The following is a 17,425-nucleotide window of genomic DNA, read 5'->3' on the forward strand; positions in this document are numbered from 1 at the left end:
GAATGTTCTGATAAACAGCCATAATAATACTGTCATTGAGGCTAAACGTCACACCGAGAAAGAAACTGGAATACACTGAAACCTACAATCAGTAGCAAATCACAGCACAAGACACGGTATCTATCCAACTAGCTCACATGCCCACATAACACACGCACACACAACATGAATCACCATGATAAAAACCGTCTACCACCAAGCCAAGTGTCCACATAACCAATTCAATCGATACATAAAAGCCAGTCAGTACCCATACTGTGCACATAACCCAATGGTACAAGCCCTCCCTCCAAAGTCAATCAATCATACAGGCGTCGTTGGACAGTCTTTCCATTCGTCCTCCGGGTCTGTATCAAAGTAATTATACAAGTCCTCCTTGTCATCGTTCAGTGCAGATGGGGCATCATCTACTAATGAGTCTACACTAAGCTCCCTGCCAATGCCATCCGCCTCATCGGCCTCAGTGGGACTCCAAAACAACTCCAATCGAAATTTATCAGAGTAATGTTTCTTGTCCTTGTTTGCCTTGTCTAGACCTAACCTATCAAAAGATAATATAAACTCCTGCTCTGTCGACGTAGATCCTAGAGTTCCTTCCGAAGTCGTTCTTGGAAACGATTCGTCGACGTCGTCGTCTTCCCTCACTTTTGCATGAACAAAGAACGTGTTGATCCAAAACTGAAACAGCTTCTCTTTCGTAAACCAAGGCAGGATGTGATAAAACTCAACCTCGATATCACCACATATCGGGACAGGAGCTGGAAGCATCATGTTGATAATGTGTGCATCTGGAGCAGACGAGGAAGGTGATTGATAAATCCTTGATGTAAAGAGCTTGACTTTATCCAAGCCCTGCCGGATAATGAAAAACGGTTGGCACGAGCCACGACTAAAACTGGGAGGATAATGCATCTTGAATCCACGAAGAAGAAGAGTGGTTTGTCGATATTGCATTCCTCCCTTTACGTAGTGACCATAGTAGTAAACATATCTTCGTTGACTGGGAATAGTGACACCTTTCTTGTTTATTAATGTGCAACAATCTCCATAGAAATCCAGTGTTTCTCTAGTAGTATCAAAAAGACCAATGTGAAGCATGTAAGCACATATCATTACACCAGTCCGACCCTTTCCGGTATTGCAGTGAATTACTGCTACATTTTGCTCATTCTCACGCAAATATTCATTCACATCGTCGCAAAACGGCCGCATCAACTCGAATGGTGGAGCGTTGTGGTCTTCAAATCCGTACTCGACAACACGATGATGGAACAACGATGGATCGTACTTTCTCTCGGCACAGAGGTTGTAAATTTTGTATCGGCCGAGATGTCGACTGTCGAAATATCGAGCAACATCATCAATGTGATTTCTGTAGTGGAAGCCTTTGAGTACACCTGAAGGAAAGCCCATAGCAACAATGTTGGGCCTAATATACGTTAGGCCGAGATCAAAATAGTCATTGAAATGACGCTTCTTCTTAGAATTAAGAACACACATTTTCAGCTTTGTAGCCATCTGAGAATCAAACACAAGAGTGAGGAACAGCAGACAACATACTTCAATAACAGAAACCATATGAAGACAATAATTGCATAATTTGATGTTTGGTGATTAGGCCCAAAAATCATACCAAAGATGTTCTGACTCAACACAATTTTTATTACATTTGTACATAGACCCATGTGCAGGGGCATGACACACAATAACACAATCACACACACACACACACACACACACACACACACACACACACACACACACACACACACACACACACACACACACACACACACACACACACACACACAAATGGACAAATGTCAAGCCCTCCACGTCATTCATGAATGATGTCAACCTCAAGGTTAGTTGCGGAGATAGCTCCCCTGCCTCTAGAGAAAAGGCCTCCATGTGCTATGTGGAGGCTTAGGGCCAGCGCTACAATCCACCTGGAGCTTGGCCAGAGTCATCCAGGGGCACTGACAATGGCACAGTTTTTGGGACTGGACACCAAGGCCCACACGTACCCGTCTGCTGCATGATGTTACTGCCAAGCCAGCGGTCATGTCCACCCCAGTCAATGACCAGGTACTCATTTATACTCCTGAGTCGAGAGAAGCAATTGTGTGTAAGTTTCTTGCTTAAGAAAATTATGCCATAGCTCGTCATCACTGTGACTTGAACCTGCAATCCTGTAAGGTCACGGATGTTTTCATTCTCCAAATGCACTCTTTAACCAACTGAGCTATTGCACCCCCCCCCACACACACACACACATGCACGCACACACGCACGCACGCACCCATGTGCACACTCTCACGCACCAACACCAATAACAACAACAACAACAACAACAACAACGAATGTACAAATCCTCATGTCTGTAGCAAACAGACTGCAATTTCCGAAAAACTTGACACAATTAATCAACAACCCTTAGAGATTACAGCAACAACCAGAAACCCATTCAACTACAATCCATCAAAAATCACATAACAAGGTCATTGTACAACAGACAACCATGAACCAGAAAGCCACAGCAGAACTGTGAAGCAACATGATGCAAATTGAAGGGGCAACCTCTTGGCCAATCCTTACACAATAGATGAGTCACATGAGGGCAAGCATTCCATATGCAAACACGCGAAACTAGAATGAAAACGACGTGAACCCAAACGCACACCTTTCTTACGTGTCAAACTGCCTTCACCAAGTAGCGGCGTCTCAGTGTGTCTGATCCACTCAATGAACTTTGACGCAGGTAGGCTCACAGTGACTGATCGGATGGTGTAAATAAACACGCTCTTCAAAATATTGAATTGTTGATCGCGTGAGTGGATTGTGAGCCCTTGATACAGAGAAGTCAACACCTAGCCGGACACCTAGCAGTTGCAACAGGAGCCACGTGTTTTTCGCAGAAGCACAACATGATCAGACAAAAAGTCCCGGCCTTTACGTCATTATCAGCATTTCCAGCTAGAGGAAAAGCACAATTTCTTAAAACAAAACCGGCATGACATTCAATAAACTACAGAAATTTCTCTCTTCCTCTAGATCTTAGCATCTGGTGGGAGAACTACTGCAGCACGAGACTCGACATAAACACCGTGACTGAATCTTCACGTGACTGTATTACAATTTCACGTGACTTTACCCTGTCGTCACGATTCTGGAACATTCTACTGTGCACCCTACCGGAAGTGAATGACCATCATGACTTCGCACTTTCAGACCACGACAAAACTGATTTGGTTCGCTCTAACTGCGTCATTTACGAATTTTCTTCGCTATGGCTAACTCTCAAGACGTCGATTTGATGGGCGTTGGCAAGCATTGTTCTCTCGATTTTTGTCGAAGGCTTGATATGTTGCCTTTTGTGTGCCAAAAATGTCATCAAGTGTTCTGGTGCGTTTCAGCTTATTTTAGCGCGGGGCGTCTGTCTGTTACGTGTGTTGTTTGTCTGCTGTGTGTGTGTGTGTGTGTGTGTGTGTGTGTGTGTGTGTGTGTGTGTGTGTGTGTGTGTGTGTGTGTGTGTGTGTGCGTGTGCGTGTGTGCGTGTGTGTGTGCGCGCGCGCGTGTGTGTGTTGTTTGTTTGCTGTGTGTGTGTGTGTGTGTGTGTGTGTGTGTATGTGTGTGTGTGTGTGTGTCTGGGTGTGTCTGGGTGTGTCTGGGTGTGTCTGTGTGTGTGTCTGTGTGTGTGTGTGTGTGTGTGTGTGTGTGTGTGTGTGTGTGTGTGTGTGTGTGTGTCTGGGTGTGTCTGGGTGACTTTGGTGTTTGGTCACACTGTTGAGCTGTCTATCTGTCTGATTGTTTGTATGTCACTCCGTTTGTCTGTCTTTTTATCTGCTGCATCTCGATCCCTTTGTCAGTCACTCTGTAATTTTTACTGTTTCACTGTATGTGTGTTTGCTTGTCTACCTTTTTATCAACATATCGTCTAGCTACTTATCACATGTACACTATTTCTAATTTTTAAAAATAAAGACGTTAAGGGAAACTCTCACCAATTACTATAACTTGTTGAAAGAAATATACAAGGCCTGGTATCTTGCTGCAGGAAACCTAAGGTCTAGACAGCCACAGAAGCAGGGAATCGGCAACGAGTTGTGTGTACACAAAGCCTTACTCTCTCGAAGTAACTACTCTAGGTTTAACTACACCAAGTGCTCCTAACGCACCCAAAATTCAGCGAGACATGATCTATAAACTAATCTAAGAAGGGTCTCCTTCTGAGGCTTCACGGTTGTATTGACACAGTTGATACTCGCGTGATAACTTTGGGGTCCCAGTTTGCTTAAGTCAATAAATCACAACTTGACACCATGTGTCTCACAATCCCTACCTTGAAATGTGCACAGGAATCGGTATTCCTTCCTAACCAACAATCAGAGTTACGCTCATGCCACATATGGGTACTAAACATGCCCACGCAGGTAATTTCAATGCTTTAGTTCTTCATTCCGGTAAACTTCTGCAGTAAACGGTTGCAAAGGGTTGTGTCATGAAGTGACAGCTTTCATCTGAGAGATAATTGATTTTGGTGAGAGTTCCCCTTTACTGTTATTGTAGAAGCGGTAATAACTAGAGGCCTGTCCACACTGGCAACTGGATCGCGATCCGTCCGATCCACATCGCGAGGTGGATTCGATCGCGATCGGTTGAATCCAATTAGAAGTAGTGGGCGTTACCTTCACGTATGCTACGCGTGTAGTCGGAACATCTAGCACTCCTCACTCGTCTTTGTTCTCGCTCACCTTTCGTCGCTGTATCAACGCTTTCTACAAGCAAAGAAACCACACATACACATCGGTCATCAGTCACGTGATAGCGAAATGAGGTGGAGGTATCGTTTTCAAAGTGCAGTGTGGACGCTCGCTGTCCCGATCGGATCGTGATCCATTCTGGTCTAGTGTGGACAGGCCTTAAGTATTTTATCTTAGTTATGACAGTTTCCTTGCAATAGTCTAGCATTGGAACATTGTAGTGCTGTTGAGAATTGCTTTCTCCAGTAACATACGGATTCTTTAGCATTCTGTCTGTCTGTCTGTCTGTCTGTCTGTCTGTCTGTCTGTCTTCTACAATTCTACAAAGATGCCAAAGTTATCCTTAGAAAACTTTCAAAACTGTCACCTAATAATGGTGATTTAGATAGTATTTAAAAAATCTTAGCATATGTACAAGTAGAATCTGTATGAGAATAGATTATATCTGTCTGTCTGTCTGTCTGTCAGTCAGTCAGTCAATACATACATTTTTCATATTTGAATTAGGATACAATAGCAAATGGCTAGCTATGTTTGTCCTATGACAATAAAAGCAAGAGCAAAAACTAACAACTAAATACAATATATATTTAACTACTAATTGGTTAAAAGGGATCATGTGATCTTTTCTGTCTGTCTGTCTGTCAAGAATCATTTATTTCTTACAATCACACTATCATACATCACAGCAGAAACTACTCGACTAAAGCTAAATGCTTTATAGTGTTCATAGGTAAGTGTATACATATTTTCTGAGGCAAAAGAGACAACTAAAAGTACACTAATGATAAAAGAATTGAGTGTCTTCTGTCTGTCTGTCTGTCTGTCTGTCTGTCTGTCTGTCTTTGCTATCACAACTCAGCTGCACACTCTGATTTTCATCGCAGCAAGATGTATGGCGACATGAGAATGTGGGCAAACCACTTAAGAAGATTTATAGTGTAATCTTTAGTGGCATAGTATGCTGCAAAATCAGGACGTTTTTGTGAGTCATCTTTGCTATTTCTAGGCTAAACTGAAAGGGAACGTGTACCTTGTCTATACATTTAGCCCACGTTGAGACAATAGTGTATTGTGCTGCTAACAGGGGCATTAGGAAACTTACAAGCTCAAAGTGTTTACCATATTTGTCACACTTAATAGTTGTCTGAGAAAATGGCAAAGGATTACCCAGAGTCTCAAAAATGCTGCTAACCAGAATTTTGAAGAATTTATAAGAAGTTCTGGTGCTGAAGGAATAGTTTGTAGCCATGAACATGCTTCACATTCCTGACATACACCGTACATTCTCTTGGTTTTAAGCACTTTTACTTGTGGGGACCTATGGCTGTAGAAAATCTGAACAGGATCTTAATGAAGTCAAAACAAGGAAGTTGGGAGAAGCAACAAAGCAGACATTTGAGATAGATGGCGTAAACTGTTGTATGTTGCACTGTGACACTTTTGCATTATTGACGTGAGGAGGGTAACAGAAGTGTCTTTGTGTAGGGATGAATGGATGGACAGTTGGAAAGCAGTACATGCGCTCATTGTTATGGTGTGTGTTAATTAGCTAGTTGATCTGATGATGTCTTTGCATACTTATGGAATAGCTATAGTCTTCTTGTACCAAAAATAGAAAAGGGGAGGGGCTGGTTACATGAAACTATGTGCCAGGTAATTAATGTGTCTAACCCCTTCACACACTCTTCATTGTTGCTGTCTAATTAGCTATAGATTCAATGTGGATAAACCCTTTGTAGCCTGAGTTAGCAGCTGAGGGTTTACCACTTTAGTGCTTCTCATTTTATGGAAGTTGTCTCAGTTGCCTAAGTGTAATTGCAATGGCTACTTATGTGGTAAAGACACCCTTGTCCTTCTTCATTGGCTTGTACTGTGTTTTTACTGATAGCGCTTGCAGTTGTTACATGTTAGAGTTGATGTGCAAATATACCAGTTTGTCTGTTTGTTTGCCTGTCTTCCTATCTATCTGTCAGCCTGTCTGTCAGCCTGTTTGTCAGTCTGTTTGTTTGTCTGTCTATCTTTTTGTCTATCTGTCTGTCTGCCCGTGTGTTTGTCTGTGTGTTTGTCTGTGTGTTTGTCTGTGTGTTTGTCTGTTTGTTTGTCTGTCTGTTGGTAGGCTTTAGTGTTGGAGGGGAGACAACCGGCTGGACACTCGAGCCTAGTCTGCTGGTTCTTAAGTGGTATCTAATTTGATAGATTAAGCATGGTTCTTGTATGTTCGTGTTGATTCATATGTGTTAGTGTTGTAGTGCGTGCATGTATATTTTCTAATGTATGTTATGCACCACTCTGATATCCTCTCATTGTAATGACTCTGTGGTTGCTGTTGTACTGAAGTGATTGAGTTGTACTTTTGCTGTTGGACGTGTGACAAATATCTTGTTTCTATGCAATTTTTAGCTCTGAACATAGGAAACGGGTTGATCATCATTGCCCAGTTCAGGATGAGGATGATGCTCATGTACCGATATGTCCGTTGTGCAACCAACTAGTGATAAAGAATAAGCACGAAGATGTTAATGATCAGGTACCACACGCACGCACACACACACACACACACACACACACACACACACACACACACACGCACGCACGCACGTGCACACACACACACCCACCCACGCACGCACGCACCCACCCACCCACGCACGCACGCATGCACACACGCACGCACGCACGCACGCATGCACGCACGCACGCACGCACACACGCACGCACACATGCACGCACGCACACACACACACACACGCATGCACACACACCTGCACACACACACACACACACACACACACACACACACACGCATGCACGTGCACGCACACACACACCACACACACCACAGGTTTGTGAGTGTGTCTACTGTTGGTTTGTATTGTTAATACATGGAATTCGTAAGCTATAGTTTGGCTTTCTGTAACCAGTCTGGCTGTGGATCTTTTGGTCTCTGTATCCGAGAATCATATATAGTATGATGGAGAGGGCAAAGGTAACACTAGGGCTTTGAAGCTTGACCTCATATGTTTCCCTAACATTTACTTACGCGTCAGTCCGATGGCCACTGTATGGAAGGCACTGCAGAGCGTGCATCCGACCATTTTACTCCTCACGGTACATTGAGTAGACTGTGAGTGGTCATTTCTTTCTAAAACTACCATACATGACCTCATGTTTCAAATTGAAGGGGTGTTGGCATCCATGGCACTTGCATGGTGTTTCTATGCCAGAGCGGATGGTGCTCTAGTAGCAAAGTATCATGCATCTTAAATTGACTATTCATGCAGACTGATTTCAAGCTATATCCTTTACCAGACAAGTCAACTAGAAGTTACTAGCAAAGACCTTAACAACACTAATAGTAGCAGTCTCATGAATAGATTATTTCACAAACCTCTTGACAGACATGTGTGGTTGAGTGCATGTGATGTAGGTTGAGTGTCAGTGTGTGCAGAAAGAACACAAACTGCCATGTTTGGCATTGAGTCATATGTTCTCTTGTGTAGATGGAGCGTCATATCATAAGTGGATGTAAGGATCTGCTTGTTCGTAAGAAACCAGTTCATCGTTGTGCAGAAAGGCGCTGCAAAGCAATACAGCCAATTCCATTTGTCTGCACAAAATGTGGCAAGCAGTATTGTGTCAGGTTCGCTTAGCTAAATCTATCAGTTATCTTAATTAAACTTACTTGAGGTATTTTATGATAGGCATAGACACTACAGTGATCATTCATGTGTTAAGATGGTGGAGGGTGTAGCATAGTAGAGCTCAGATTGAACAAAAACTGCTTTATTGTAATAGAATTCGATGATGTTTTGATAGTAAATTTTCATTAGTGATGTAGATGGTACATTTAGATATAGCAATATTGCTTGATTCGTATGCTGACAATTTCTACACTAAATGCATTTGCTGAGGCTCTGCAATGTGAAATACGATGGTCACATTTGTATGACATACACATTGTGTATTCACGACATGTTGACTTTGAATCTGTATTGAGTAAAAGCGCAAGTCACAGAGACTCACTAAAATAATACATCTTGCTCACACAGGAGTGGTGTGGGAGGCCAGATAGGTGTGTCAGATCTTTGGCAATATGCTCATGGTTTTAGTGTGGTATGTCGATGCATCTGTGCTAATCTAATGAGACTGTTATTTTGTTCTACCTCATTGGGACTTAGTAAATGTTTCTTGTCAGTGCTTTTGTCATATAAATTCAAGTGTCTCAACAGTAGGTGTGTGTATAACAGCAGTAATGTGACAATAGTCCAGTACGTGTCTACAATAGTCAAGTACATGTCTACCGATCCAATGCGGAGACCCTGATTTACTGATTAGATACTGTGTAACAGAGTGATAACTTCATTGCAAATCTAGTTGTATGTTAGAGGACCATGTGGCTAGCACTGTAATTTCCGACAGAATCTAGAAATCGTCGGATCAATGATGCATATATTCTCTTTACTAACATTGGAAATATGAAAATTGATATCTAGTTGCGTTAGCAGCCAACTTTTTAGTCAGTTTAGTGTATCCATTAAATTAATGTGTCACTGCAATTATCATTACTAATTTAGACTGGCGTGACTTTAGAAGACTCACACAATGCAATTACAAGTTAGAGAGGCAACATCTGCATGTGAAGTTGACTCGATTGTTATTCTGACTTAGGACCAATAAGCCATGTGTATTTTTATACCCACATCAACATGTACACTTATTGTACAGTGTGATTTATGGTAATAAGTACAAGTCTCTTCTTGCCCATCCATTGTCTTGCTGTCATATAATACTAGTTTATTATGCATGCTTCATTTTGTCATTGGTGCAGCTATACTACAACCATCAGCTTCGAGTATTAAGAAAATGCATCGATCAGCACAAAAGACACTGAATAACGGACACATTTCCCAGTATTAACAAAAAGGCATTGCATTGTATTGTATGATGATGTACCTATGATGCATTGGAAGATAATTCCCTAGCACAATGTCGGCTGACATTATACGCTGATGCATCTGTGGGAGGATCTATCCAACCCCATACCAGGAAATAGGATATTGGCAGATCTTGATATTGTGCCCTCTTCTAACAATCTAAGCTAGGGTAAGAGATCACATTATCAGATGTGAACATTAAGATACGAAAAGTGCTCAATGATAATGAGACATCAATGTTACTAGTATAGCAGTCTGCCTGTCACTCTCTTGTTTCAAGCAGCTGCAGCTGTTTGTGTTATGGACTTGAGTTATACAGTAAATGTCTTACATACATCAAATCAGTAGTACATACAATATAGATCAAAACCCAGTCCAAGTTGATTCACAGATACCAAAATATTCAAAATGCCAAATTGTTAAAAACCAGTCAATTTAAAGTCTACTTGTGACTTTAGCTGTCAGTATTCCATCCCTTACCATATTTGCTATAACATGTTTCACACCTTGAGCCACAATCTTAGCTTCTCTAACTGTTAATGTCTGTGGGTTGATGACAATACCTGTATTTGATGTGTTTACAGCAATAGGTGGCTGCAGTTTCAGTAGTTTGTATGCCAGAATGTTAACAGGCGTGGTCGGTTGTATGGCCAGGGGATCTCCGTGATCCAGGTCATCACCATAAAACTCACTCTTCAATGAATGATCAAGAGGGGGTGATGCATTTCTCTTTACAGTAATGTCAATGTACAGCCTGGGTATTGTGTTTGGTTGAATTGTTGGCGGCAATGGACAAACAACACGCAGTGCAGAAATTCCAGGGATATCACAAACCGTATCTGTTATTATTGATATCACTAAGTTGTAATGAGTGACATCATCTGCATCATCATCCTGGATAAATATCTCCAATGCTTTGACCAAACCACATATTGACTCTTTCGATGTCTTCATTGGTCTTCCGATTGCCAATTCATGTGGACTACCATTAGCTGCAACAGAAGCCACAAGATCTGATTTACCTAAGAGAAGTCCTGATGTCTGAGGACCACCAATTCCTTTGCCACCACTGTACAACACAATATCAGCACCACCATGTGTCCATTTGTAAAGATTTGAACGAGGAGGAAGCTGTGCAGAAGCATCCACAATGAGACGAATATTGTGAGAATTAGTAAGAACCAGGATATCTTCAAACGATAAACCTTGACCATCATCATATGCCCCAGCAAAGTAAACCATGCAGGCTATCTCATGAGATCTGTCAATGAGAACAGATAGCAGGTCACTGTATGTAGCAGGATGTTTTTTAGAACCAACAAAGAGCAGTTGGGCTCCCGATGTTTGTATGGACTGGTTCCATCGCATGTCACCTCCTCTGTCTAGAATGACGTACTTCTTTGAAATGTTGCTGGTGTTGGGAAGTTGGCGGATTCTCGTCGAATCGTTTTCAGTCATACAAGCTGCTGTTGATAGACACAATCCTGCAGCTGCTCCTGTACAGAAGCATTCACAACTGTAAGTAGACTAAAATAATAGACGGATTGGAGTATTTACTACTCACAATAGGTGTAAAGTCAGCGGCGTAGCGTGGCATGGGCTAGACTGGGCTATAGTCCCATCATTTGTTGGCATGGTCACAAAAATTGTGGACTGGAAATACATGTTAGGACCAAAGCTGTATATAGTAGATACACTGCACAGTTTTCCAGCCACTGATTCTACCTATAATGAGAAGCCAATACAAGTGGGTGTGTCTTGCAGCATAGTGAAGTTTAGCCCCCCATTTCTAGAGGTCAGTCACGCTACGCCCCTGTAAAAGTAGATGTGCAACAAAAATCCTTGAAAAAATGACTAAAGGCATGCACCATATACTATACTTATATTATCATGTCTGCAAATATATGCTCAACTTAATTATTTTGTCTACAGATATTGGAAACTGTGTGATTGTCTTCCTCAATGAGTGATCATGCTTTCAATCCCTCCAATTAGGTAAGTTTGAGCATACTTTAGAATCCATATTCTCTCAACTTACAGTAAATGACAAAGTGATTGTCCCGCTGTAGCTGGGACCTTTTGATTGTACATCATTCTAGGTTACAAAATTTCCTTTATCTGACTTTCATCACAAAGCAATTTGATGTATGCAAGCATATAGAAATATGACAAAAACTAACAGATAGACAGATAGACAGACAGACAGGGACAATCAGGCAAAAAGACTGACTAGCAACCAGATAAGCAGACAGATACAGGCGCTGAACAATCTTCAATAACACTAGTTAGCCTAATTAATTAAGTTAGAAGATGTTAACCTTATTTAGACCCATGCCAATGTGAATGTCCAACCTAGGTTAGATAATTATAATTCATTAACCAGGCAGTCTAACCAGGTTAGAGCAAGGTAGCTCTGCCCTATCCTACCCTGCCTTAGGTTGACAGAGCTACGTCAGAAGGGAACGTTCTTTGGACCTCTAAAGGCCCCATACCAACAATTGGTTCCATGCATAGCAGCTAGCCTCCCACTGATACACCTGAAACTTTTCTCCCAGCTGGTATCCAGACTCAAACCAGTCTCTCCCTCCCGGATTGCCCGTATGTGGCATAACAAAATGATGAGAAAACATGTCTTAATTACAACTGTAGCTACAACTGTATCCTGGTTCTATCAAGTTTGTCAAGTTTGTGAAGTCTGAATGCTACACGTGCATAGTTTTCAGATGATCACACCTCTAGCTTGCATGCAATACTTGTGTGCTTTTGTGGCCTAACCATTAACAAAGAGATGTAACTAAAAAGCAACAATTTAGAAAATTCCAAATGCACAAGAAAATCAACATTCTTTCAAAGTCAATGTACACATTAATGAATACAATCAATCATCATAAACAAAAGACATGGACAGACAAAGAAACAGATAAACAGACAGATGAATACTATTATAATAAACTGTGTATGGCACTTTAGGGCCACACCTGTTGCTAATAAAATTATTTTTAATAATTGACACTAAATATGGCAAATTTCTAAATGTATAAATTTGTAATAAAAGCTAGAACTGTAGTGGACTACGGAATAACCAAATACATATCTAAGTAACTATGCTGCTACAAACTGGATAAATGATCACATTTAGTCTCTAAAGACTCTAATTAAGAGCATTTCTTTTGGTCTGTTATGAGAGGCAACACACCTATAGGCATTAACACATTTGCCTTGCTCTGTCTTTATCATACTTCATTGGTCACAGCCACACGCGGTCATTACAAAGTGTGGAGCAAGACTAGCTAGTGCTGTCACAGAAAGCAGCAGTAATACGATTGCTCATTTCCATGCAGTTGCAAGAGTGTGTAAGTCTTCGACAGTCTTGAATTTCTTGATGGTATACTGTACAGTACATCTAAAGTTTCATCAAAGGACTATACTATGAAGTGTCTTTGCGCCATTATCAGTCAATTAATTAGCTTGTGCTGAAATAGCCTGCACAACTGTTTCTCAAAATTCTTCGGCGAACAGGATCCAATATGTGCATAAAGTCCATGGATATGCCTTACAAAACATATATACTGCTACAGTAATGCTGCAAAAAAACTAATTTGCGGATCAAACTAATGACTGTTATGTAATATTTAATTACACTATTGTATTAACGTTAGCCTAGGACCAAAATTTGCTCCATAACTAGGGGAACAGATAGCAACCTTGCTCTAGAGTTAGTAAAAAGTTCAATATATAATAGATAATCTTACCAGCAGTCACGTATCCGGTGTAGCCATCTGGTACTCGACACAGATCTGCAATCCTCTTGCCCGCTCGCTTCTGCAGTTCATTTAGATCCACAAAAGATCTGGACGCTTGAACAATGGCACTAGTCTACAAAACACAATCACATGATCTTCGATTGGCCAAGATAGCGTGTCAGAATTGGAGTCCTCTGGAATTTTTGACTTAGTTTGCGAAAGAACTAAAGGTCGCACAGAGTTGGCAAAAATACCGTTGTGAAGCATGTCATTGCAAAGAAGAAGCAGACAAGAAACTCACCACTCTCTCATCCATTCTAGATCCTCCTAGTGACGTCAATGTCCCAATGCAGTTGATGAGAGACGGTATACCATATTCTAACTCGTAAAATGTCGACATAACGCTAAGCCACAAGTCACGTGGATGGGTTGGCAAGGGGTGTGGTATAGTCTGCTCTGGTCTCGCGTAGCCAGACCCTCTCCGCCATCATACTTCCGGCGTCTATTCACCGAAAGCACATGTATGACGGCGAAGAGGGTCAGGCTACGCAACACTAGTCGTGGTAGTCTTGCGTAAGCACCTTTGAATACGCGAGGTAAAAATGACGGGTTTCCCATTTCTTTTTGGAGGCGGTCTGGAACTTCGAGGCAGAAGTGCACCAGAGTAGTTCACTGTTGTATACGAATAATTCTCTTCTGACACTGAGTATTAAGACCATCAAACATTTAAGAGATTGCTATCGTTTGTGATCACTATCTGACAATCTTCTCAGATCGGAAGTCTAAAAGGGAGAGGCCTAGGGGCTGGCTGCTTTAGCAGACTACTTCTAAAAATCAGACCCAGAATATTGTTGGTTGCATGAGGTAAGAATACTGAGCTAGGAATACTGAGCATAAGGTAGGAATACTGATTTCACGCATTTCTTTCGAACGACATTTCTGCAATTGTTTGAATAGGCAATGACAGAATTGACAGAATATTAGTTATTAGAGACTGCTGAGAGCTTTGTGAAAGAGACCTTCGACTTTAGCTAACTAGCAAACACAACATTTTTAGCGGGTAAATAAACCAATTTACTGCCAAACCGCGCTACTATACAATTCTACAACTAGATTTTCAAAACATACTCGAAAACAATTGCAGGACACTAGAATAGAAACATGACAAAATTTTTCAAAAAAGGCGTTAGCTACACGATAGAAGCACGATTAATTACTATAGTCTAAAGTAGAACGTTTAGCGTGTTCGGTGACGAGCGCGCGCTGTAATTACTCTTGCAATGATCGATTTCCTCGTAGTTTGAAAACGAGTGTATACGATTTTATGCATTAGATGCACTAGCACATGTCATTTCTTAGACAGAATTATAAATCTTGACAAGACAAATTTTCGACGACTTTCTTTCGATGACGACAGTAACTGCGCTATATGCACGGTGGAATCTAACTGGGAGACTACAAACTTACAGTGTCACTAATAAATAACTGTGCCTCAAGAAACGGGTCATATATGACACTTACATAATCAGAGCTAAGCTCCGCCTCGGGTTAATTAATAAATATGTACTAACTATTGACTGCTTTTTGACTATACGAGCGGTCACTTATCACTAAATTTGGTTTTCTTTGTAAGTCCAGACAGTCGACAACATAGGTTGGCTAGATGACGTTTCTTACTTGAGATGTTAGTGTAAATCTTTCAAGTGTAAAAAAGTGCTACGGTCTGGTACGCATAAAAAGTATTTTGGGGTTCGGACGAACCGCACTCTTAGCTGTGAAGGTCCACTTTTTGATCCAACGTTGCTTGTTCCATCTTGGACCAGTACTCCTGCACATTGGATTTAGACGAATTAATTAATTAATTAAGTAGTAGACTGTTTTCCTCGTCAATCTTGCAGACTAGCTATATCTACACAATTGTTCTAATAGACAAAGTTTAGGTTTCGCTTTGGACTCTACAAAGTTGCTGATCTATAATTTCCGAAAACTATACATGTATACACTTCAGATTGCATTCAGGACAGAAACGGTGGCTAGATCTTATTCCACAATAGCGCGCGAGTGGAAGCAGAACTGCAAGGTCTGTGGCAATGTTTCTACGCAGAAGCTGTACAGCTGAAAAGAATGCCCTCACATTCAATCTTCACACGGCCATAGCGCGTAAGCAACAATTATGCACTCGTAAACTAAAAATATATATAAAGAAGAGGTGTCGGTCTGTCTGTCTGTGTGTCCGTCTGAAAAGAGCGCAATTTGGAAAATGGATTCTCAAGAATATAGATGAATTTGGTTGACATAATCCTTCAAAATTCTTAGATTTTTGGATGAGAAGATTTTCAATCCAACTGCAAAGATGTAATGCCAGCATTATCAGAAGAAAAGCATCGGCACTCTGTGCGAATGAAGAATTTAAACTGGAATCTAGCAGAGCCCAGTTTTTTCAGCCAATAGTAGGCTGAAAGCTGGGTAGTAGCATAATCTTTTAGCTGCTATGTGTACACATTTGTGTATTTTATGTAGCTTCCAAACTTTACCTTTTTGCCTTTTGGTGATATGTATTATAGTTTGATGTTTGAAGTATATGTATTGACAGACAGACAGACAGACAGACAGGCGCGCGTCGTTCCATCTTGTTGTCGTTGGGACCCCTTTCCGGAATGAACGCTTTTGTTCGAGTTTGGGTTGTGTTGTGTCTTATTATTTACGTGTCCAAGATTCATCCTTTGTCTACAGCCAACGTATCGTCGTCAGATTCTGCCGTCGCCTCATCTGTCCACATGAACACATTTCGTCTTCTTCCTCATTCAGTTTCTGCCGCTGCCTCTTTCGTCACGTCTTCTTCCGTGGACGTCAGTCGTCTTGGGTCTGTTCTAACGGTGGCGCCTGAGTCTGGGATGATCGCAGCCTTACCTTGCCCTCACGGGATTAGTGCGTCTTCTTCAGATTCTGCCGTCGCCTCATCTGTCCACACGAACACATTTCGTCTTCTTCCTCATTCAGTTTCTGTCGTTGCCTCTTTCGTTGCGTCTTCCTCTATGAACGTCAGTCGTGTTAGGTCTCTTCCAACGGTGGCGCCTGAGTCTAAGATGATCGCAGCCTCACCTTGCCCTCACGGGATTAGTGCGTCTTCTTCAGATTCTGCCGTCACTTCCTCTGTCCACATGTACACATTTTCTGGAGTCACTCTCATGCCTATCTGCCTAACTTTGTCTTGACTGTGTAGCGTACGTTGGTACTTTGTGGTTGTAAGGAGTGTTCTTTTAATCATTAATCTATGTATTAGTTGTAGTCTTTTGGGTTTTAGCTTGCGGACTCGAGTCTTTTAAACTTAGTGGCTACTATAGTCTATGTATCGTAGTTCATGTTTGAAAATATAATACCTTTGACAGACAGACAGACAGACAGACAGACAGACAGACATGATCCCGTCGAAATTCCCTCTGGATTTGTGACACGTTTGAAGTTACAGTAATGTTCCTCGTGTCAAATGTGGTTTTCGAAGATACATTGCTCAGCATATCTCCTACTGCAAAGTTCGCAACGCTTCATCGACATGTAATGGCTCATTTGAAAGTCAACGGTCTGCAGCGAGATCGTCCACTTTGTCTTGCTCGTCCATTCCGGCGACTGATCACTCGCTGTCAGCATCTGTTCCTCCTCCGCCTCAATTGCCGAGTGTCGATTTCAGTCAAGTTTCTGCGGGTACGCCTCCTAGACGTCTTTCAACGGCATGGAAATATATACGGGAGATTTCCGCGGATACCATTTTGCATTTGCATACGCCAAAAACAGTGCAAACCATTAAGCCGTCTCTAACTGCAAGATTCATAGACTGCTGCGCTTTTGCTCTTCAGCGGATCAAGAAGAACCCTAGCGATGTGGCTGCTTGGAAACTTTTTCTTCTCATACTCCGTATGGTGTTGACGCCTCAGAGAGGGGTAAGCACGGTGAACGCGAGGTCAACAGCGCTTATTCTAAGTTT

The 17,425-nt window shown here is 41.6% G+C and overlaps 4 protein-coding genes across 5 annotated transcripts; 2 read left to right on the top strand and 2 right to left on the bottom strand.

Annotated features, from left to right (window-relative positions):
• Window positions 1–3,113, bottom strand: LOC134181396 (phosphatidylinositol 3,4,5-trisphosphate 3-phosphatase and dual-specificity protein phosphatase PTEN-like). 2 transcript variants are annotated; one of them, XM_062648668.1, is made up of 3 exons: window positions 3,033–3,113; window positions 2,684–2,976; window positions 1–1,518 (listed from the first exon to the last, which is right to left on the bottom strand). In XM_062648668.1, exon 3 carries the CDS (start codon window positions 1,516–1,518, stop codon window positions 304–306), a length of 1,215 nt encoding a protein of 404 aa, XP_062504652.1. In that variant the 5' UTR covers window positions 2,684–2,976; window positions 3,033–3,113; the 3' UTR covers window positions 1–303. The 2 variants fall into 2 exon arrangements, with proteins under 2 accessions (XP_062504652.1, XP_062504653.1); XM_062648669.1 differs by having other exon boundaries at window positions 2,693–3,110.
• An 88-nt stretch (window positions 3,114–3,201) lies between these two features.
• On the top strand, window positions 3,202–8,752 carry LOC134181511 (AN1-type zinc finger protein 2A-like). The gene is made up of 4 exons (XM_062648787.1): window positions 3,202–3,405; window positions 7,167–7,293; window positions 8,267–8,406; window positions 8,468–8,752. Exons 1-4 carry the CDS (start codon window positions 3,290–3,292, stop codon window positions 8,520–8,522), a joined length of 438 nt encoding a protein of 145 aa, XP_062504771.1. The 5' UTR covers window positions 3,202–3,289; the 3' UTR covers window positions 8,523–8,752.
• Window positions 8,753–9,689: 937 nt separating this feature from the next.
• On the bottom strand, window positions 9,690–13,862 carry LOC134181188 (L-seryl-tRNA(Sec) selenium transferase-like). Its single transcript, XM_062648412.1, has 3 exons — window positions 13,745–13,862; window positions 13,453–13,576; window positions 9,690–11,196 (listed from the first exon to the last, which is right to left on the bottom strand). The coding sequence occupies exons 1-3, from the start codon at window positions 13,841–13,843 to the stop codon at window positions 10,136–10,138; spliced, it is 1,284 nt and encodes a 427-aa protein (XP_062504396.1). The 5' UTR covers window positions 13,844–13,862; the 3' UTR covers window positions 9,690–10,135.
• Window positions 13,863–16,061: 2,199 nt separating this feature from the next.
• On the top strand, window positions 16,062–16,835 carry LOC134181230 (uncharacterized). The gene has a single exon (XM_062648471.1). It carries the CDS (start codon window positions 16,101–16,103, stop codon window positions 16,656–16,658), a length of 558 nt encoding a protein of 185 aa, XP_062504455.1. The 5' UTR covers window positions 16,062–16,100; the 3' UTR covers window positions 16,659–16,835.
• The last annotated feature ends 590 nt before the right edge of the window (window positions 16,836–17,425 follow it).

This window comes from Corticium candelabrum, chromosome 6 (genome assembly GCF_963422355.1).
Source record: "Corticium candelabrum chromosome 6, ooCorCand1.1, whole genome shotgun sequence".
NCBI classification, from domain to species: domain Eukaryota; kingdom Metazoa; phylum Porifera; class Homoscleromorpha; order Homosclerophorida; family Plakinidae; genus Corticium; species Corticium candelabrum.

Coding starts and splice junctions, on each gene's coding strand:
- LOC134181188 (XM_062648412.1), bottom strand. CDS start 13,843: ATGTCGACATTTTACGAGTTAGAATATGGTATACCGTCTCTCATCAAC. Junction 13,577..13,744: donor CTAGAATGGATGAGAGAGTG/GTGAGTTTCTTG, acceptor TGTGTTTTGTAG/ACTAGTGCCATTGTTCAAGC. Junction 11,197..13,452: donor CACCGGATACGTGACTGCTG/GTAAGATTATCT, acceptor GCTTCTGTACAG/GAGCAGCTGCAGGATTGTGT.
- LOC134181396 (XM_062648668.1), bottom strand. CDS start 1,518: ATGGCTACAAAGCTGAAAATGTGTGTTCTTAATTCTAAGAAGAAGCGT.
- LOC134181511 (XM_062648787.1), top strand. CDS start 3,290: ATGGCTAACTCTCAAGACGTCGATTTGATGGGCGTTGGCAAGCATTGT. Junction 7,294..8,266: donor ACGAAGATGTTAATGATCAG/GTACCACACGCA, acceptor TCTCTTGTGTAG/ATGGAGCGTCATATCATAAG. Junction 8,407..8,467: donor GGCAAGCAGTATTGTGTCAG/GTTCGCTTAGCT, acceptor ATTTTATGATAG/GCATAGACACTACAGTGATC.
- LOC134181230 (XM_062648471.1), top strand. CDS start 16,101: ATGAACGCTTTTGTTCGAGTTTGGGTTGTGTTGTGTCTTATTATTTAC.